Genomic DNA, 6,000 nt, shown 5'->3' with positions numbered 1-6,000 from the left:
TGAGTGGTCGTCAGAACGTCTTTCTTCAATTGTGAACAATAGTAAAAGCTTTCAGTCTGGGGTTGGAGAGGAGTTGAAGTCCAAGGATTTTTCAAGTCCAACATTTCTTTTTTTTTTTTTAAACACACCGACTGAACCACACGGCCCGTTTACTCACACACATTTATTTTCTACAATTTGCTGGTGCTTTAATAAATATTCACACGCATGCAACAGACCGAGCAGCTCGAGGACTTTGACCAAATGTACCATTCTGCATGTCAGTGTGGGAATATAGCACATGGCTGTATACATATTGTGCCTCAGTCAGCAGGATAGTTCCACATAAAACTGCAACCGCGGCATTAACTAGAATCTTAACTGCATAACATTCAGTGTCTGATCTAAGTTGAATCAGGGGCAGCGCCATCCGGGAGGAAGCTTTGCCTGAAAAGGATCAACGCAACGCAACACAGCTCCGTGAGGCAACAAGTGCTCAAAGCACTTCCAGCTAGTTCGCCACAATATCTGTAGTGAATTCAATTTGTATTTTGTAAATGTAAAATAGAGACGGTGTTATTACAGCTGTGCTGATTACAGATGTGAGTTGGTGGTCATTAGTGTACTCTGTGGACTCTTACTCTGGCCTGGCAGTGAACGGGTTTGACTCACCGGTAGTCTTCAGACAGCCCCCTCTTCTCTTATGTAGCCAGTTCAGGTTTGATTTCATGGGTAAAATGTTGAATGGAAATCTTTGAAATTGTCGCAAAGGGCAACAAAAACAATCTATTCACCCCGGCACCGCTGCTCTCCTGCCGTCTCCCGGGCGTTTGGCGGTTAATGAGAAGTCAAGACTTGTCCCTCGATGTGTGACATCCGTTCTGACCCTCCAATCTCCTTCTTATAAGACTTACCATAAGAGTTACACACAGGCAGAGCATCTCGTAATATACACATTTCCATACGATGTAGTTAGTTACACTTTTTCAGCCCGTTTTCTCACAAATAAATGTCAAGAGCCCAGCCAATGCTTTTCTATTCCATTCTATGAAAACAATAGAAACATTGCAGATGTGTCGCGTCAGCGCTCGGAGAACTTGGCTTCCATGCATCCAATCGTGTGTATGTGCGTAATGTGTCCAACATTGCCAAAGTCAACCATCCACCTCCTAAACGGGCTCCTAACCAATTGTCTGGTCAATGGACAATGAGCATTTAGCACAACCCCGCCATTGTTCTCTCTCTACCGACCCGGTGCGGCATGCCCAGTGCAGGGGAAAAAAAAAACTGCAGCATTTCACCAAATAATAGTCATTGAATGGATTGAATAAAAGCGCAGAGACTGCTTAGTGGAGCGGTGAAGGTCAAATAACCATTCGATGAGCTGAACAGATGCAATGAGGGCCGCAGATGGAATTCACAGCAACTATCCGTCCATGTATGCACCCGGTTCATGTGCAGAGTAAAACGCGAGCGTTGGTGCGTTTATCCCGCCATACAAACACGTGCGCGCTCCAGCGCACACACACCTACTATGTATACCTACGCATGGATGATGACATCAACGTATATACACTGACATGCATCCGCGCAGAAATACTTACTGTTGCAGCAGAATTGCGCAATGGCCTTTTTGCCTCCATCCATAAACGCAAGCAACAAGGTAAACAAAGACAACACTGACGTGGTAGCATTGTACTGTACAAACTGTACTTTATTGTTCAGCTCCTCTTTGCTGTGACACAGAGAGAGATGAGGCCTGACTGCTGACGAAGGACAGAAATGTACACAAGAACAGACGCACTGCACTTAGGCTGCATCTCAATAAGCGAAACCCCACTTCCTTTGCCCGGCATCGCTCTGATTATACCAGCCTCGAGGTACAGTGAGATTCAATTCCTCCAGCGTCGGGAGGATTCTGAGGCGAAGGAGGTGGAGTCATTTAAAAGAGCGGTGATGTTTGTGATCATATCATGAACACGTCTATACGCCCCAAGAACGAGGAGTGAAGCGCGGCACCGCACACGAAAAGGCTTGTACTTGTGTAATCTCAACAGCACCCGAGATATTTCTAGCATTTAGGGCATCAAGCAATAAAAGAAACTACATTTTGACTTTTAGCAAAACATTCCTGATTCAAACTGGTTTTGAATTAGGAATTGAAAAGAAAAGATCAGCGCATTTAAAGGGTTAAAGTGGCCCTGTGGAGTTTTCCTTTGATCAAACACAAGTTAATGATAAAGTCATTCACTTTTCTTTCTTTCGAATGTAACATTTGCAAAGCCAACTTTTGGAGTGTTTTAAATCCTGCAGCGTTAACATCCATGTTGGCTCCAGACACATCAGCAGCCTCCTTCCCTTACTTTGAGGCGTTACCACCGACACCCGTCTGTCAGCAGGCCAGCGTGAAGTAAGCAACGGGACTGTGGACAACCTCACCCAGCTGCTCATGGACCTTATAAGCAAACACTGCTTATAATAGTGAGGAGTTAAAACAGCTTTCCCAGAAAATCTGCACATTGTGAAAGAGTGTTGCATTACAACATATACAATATGGATATTCATGCAGCGAAAGTTAGACCCGCCCAGTGTTCCAAGAGACAAAGTTTGATGCTGTGGGCTGATTTTTTCCAATGTTTATAAGGCAGTAATAACACCAATTCTGTGCTTTTACTGTATCACAGCAGAGAATAGTCTTTAATAAAAAGAATGTCACAAATCACATGTTCTCCATACGATGCAACAGCAGTGCCATTTTTTTTTTCCGATTGAGGAGAAAAAGAAAACCGATGAAAAGCAATTAAAAAGTGTTTTGATACTCGGTCTCATTTTCTTTCCCATGCTGATGTTTTTTTTTAAAATCGGACAGCTCGCCACATGTTGAACCACAGGCAGAATCCCTCTGTAAAAAAGGTCTAATGAAACAAATCTCTATTGGACGGTGACCCCGTGAGAATGTCCCGACAGCGCACCGTTGTTTACCAGCAGACGGATACTCGCGAGGGTCACGTCCGTGTGAGAATAACAGCTTAATTAAAACCCACAAGCCTGGTTTGTTCCCCTCCCCTCGTAGACGGTGAACAGTGTTTACCATTCTGCGAGCCGACCCTTTGATTCGAGTTTTCCCGACAACCTTCTAACACAATCAGTCCTCGTTTGAATCGTGGTCTCTGGCTGCTCTCAGGGATCCCATCCATATGGATGAGCTTCTGTTTTACACACACTTGATGCTCAGCAGCCCTTTCCTTTGCACTCCAACAAGCAGCATTTCTTCAAGTGTTTAGTCTCGTAAAAACATGTATTTGCACACATAACGCCGCATTAAATCCAGCTAAGACACATTTAGTTAAACAATCTTTAAACATTGAATCATTTTTCAGTATATAGCCAGCCGACCTGGACCCATATCTCTGTGATACGGTGGAGTTGTATAGTACAGCCATAGTGGGGTTGAGGGTAAACCTACTGAAACACAGCTCACCCCATCTATTGTAATGTTCCCCTTCCTTTCTGCTCACAAACATTTAAGACGAAAAATGGTCGTATACATCACAGCAGGTGTCCGAGACTGATCTCAGACATGTGGAAAAGATACTTTTGAGGAGAAACCGCAAGAATGTATGCGTATTTATGAACTTTCTCGGAAAAGGGACCGTCCGAAAGCTATTAGGGGAGTAAACAGAGGACAACACTCCTCTTTAACTGTTTTAGGGCTTCATTTGAGCAATCAGTCAACTAGATAAGAGCCCATTATGTCAAACACAAATAATGTGAAAAAATACATTTTCATTGATACAGGTGATTAAATGTCTTTTTCCGTCACTTTAGCCTACAGTGTCATATAAAGTTGGCCTTTAATTTAAATAAAGTTTAGCCTCTTATTTAGTATATCTTTAGGTCTTTACACACACACACACACACACACACACACACACAGAGGGTCTGCCTTTGTCGAGGTTGAAACGAGTCTTGGTTCGGACTACCGAGCCTCAGAATTGTTGTTAAAATCCTCATAAATACGCACCTGAACTCAACCGCACAATGTGATTGGTTGACGCCTTTGTTCACGGTGCGAAAGCTGAGAAAAAACAACCTTTTTCAACGCGTTTCAATGATATTATAATAACAGTTTGATTAATTAATTTAACATCCTCGGTGTGTAAAAGCCTTTACTCTACATTTTGTTGAATTCGGAAATTTCTAATTCCACTTTCGGCTATTGAGAACATTATTTTTCCATCAATATATTAGCGTTGTTCTTTGCCTCTTTTAGTTAGTAATAGTTCGGTGAGTACTTATTTAAAGTTATTAGGAGAACATCAATAGCTCTGGGGGGTGGCTGGTCTTGCTTTTCTCAGATAGTGAATTATAAGATTCACTCCCCCTCACAACCCTGATAACTTTTCTACAGTCCCAAATAGATTCAGTTCATATCCATTCATATGCTCTTTATGTAGAAGATGCTTTTGATACTGCATCCCCGGTGACATTCAGATATGTGTTTCTGCAGATATTCCATTAGCCATGATGACAATAATAGAACAGAAGAAGGACAAAGGAATGCCCATTGCCTTGTGGTCCACACCAGAGACAGTGAATCATCATCTAAAATATAATGGCACTATAATGCTGACACATTAAGCTGAAAAGCAAAATTCATTTCCCAAGATAATACTTAAAATCCACACCCTCCGCTCCGTTCCCAGAGCAGGAGAGCAGCTACAAAACACTGGAGGCACTGTGACCAAGAAACACCGGCACTACAAAACTGAGCGGAGTAAGAAAAAGAAAAAAAAAAGAAAACACCTCTCCGTCGTCTTCATTGTGTTTTAGATCAGAGAGAGCAGTCCAGGCCCGTTCCTGTGCAGTTTGCAGAGAGTCTTTGTGTGTCTCGGTGAGGTAAGAGCTGCTGTATGATTGGGTCCACTGCTAGGCCGCCCTCAGGCGAGTCGTTTGTCCTTTACTCAGCCAGGCGACACATTTACAGTTCTCCTTCCATCTCCAAACCTCCACTGAGGCCTTTAATCTGTAAGGCTCTGAAGGTCCGTCAGACACCCCTAATGTCCTCACACACTGTGAGCCAGTGTGTCACAGTCCAAGGAGGTCCTCCTCGGGCCTATATAGTGAGAGATTATTAGTTCAGCAGCGGCTCTTGGGGGGTAAGGGGGGGGGTTAAAGGTCGCCACTCTGGGGTTCAGGTCTGGTTTCCTGGTTGCGGCTGCGGCCCAGTCTGGGGAAGCGGGATGACGTTTTGGACCGGGGCGTCTTGGACCCGCCGTCGTTGGCCTGGGGTGTGTCTCTGAATGAGAGAAGAGAGGAGCCATGGGCTTTAAATGAACATCTGGCAAAGATTATTACCCAGTTTATTATTCAAACAAACCACTGGTGCTGCATCTGGAGACTTAAATGCATCGTTTCCCTTCTGCCAGAGGACCTTTTCTAGGAAAACCCGACATTTGTCAGAGCAGCAAATAGAGAAGCTTTCATGCACCGAATAAGCTGAATCTAAATGATTCTGCATTAACTGTGCATAAAGAGGGGCGAAATGTAAAAAGCTAATGTTAGTTGCATGAGTTGGTTGAAAATGCAGTCTTTGGTTTTGGCTTTAATTAAGTCGTTTTTGTGATACTGTGCTCTTGTATTGTAGTGCTAGTTTGTCATTTCGTTCATAATATGCTTAGCTTACATATTTGTAATTGTACATTTTCCCTTTTAACAATACAAAGGAAAAGGCTTGTAGGATGAGAACTAATCAAACTATTTGGATTGTGGGTCATAACAAGACAACAATAGTAATATGTGTACTTAGTTACACTGCAAGGAAACCAGTGTTTCTAGACCGGAAACCCCAACGCGCCAGCGTCCGTGTTAGTGTGAGACTGAGAGGTTTCATGGTGTTTTCTAATATTATACTCTTTCATCACGGCAACGGATTCCTTGCAAATGAAGCAAACACACTTCTATGAATGTACTCATATTGCCAACGTTCTGCCACGTTTACGTGATCAACTGAGGTACATT

The 6,000-nt window shown here is 43.3% G+C and overlaps 1 protein-coding gene across 1 annotated transcript in view; it reads right to left on the bottom strand.

Moving 5' to 3' along the window:
* Positions 1-2,410: 2,410 nt before the first annotated feature.
* Positions 2,411-6,000, bottom strand: part of snx29 (sorting nexin 29) — a 118,532-nt gene continuing 114,942 nt past the window's right edge. The window contains exon 21 of the mRNA XM_079182051.1: positions 2,411-5,278. Coding sequence (XP_079038177.1) covers positions 5,152-5,278 — 127 coding nt within the window. The 3' untranslated portion in view covers positions 2,411-5,151. The remainder of the gene's footprint in view (positions 5,279-6,000) is intronic.

This window comes from Pholis gunnellus (assembly GCF_910591455.1).
Source record: "Pholis gunnellus genome assembly, chromosome: 21".
NCBI classification, from domain to species: domain Eukaryota; kingdom Metazoa; phylum Chordata; class Actinopteri; order Perciformes; family Pholidae; genus Pholis; species Pholis gunnellus.
Note: the sequence above shows the minus strand (reverse complement) of the source record. Positions and strands in the feature narration are given on the sequence as shown.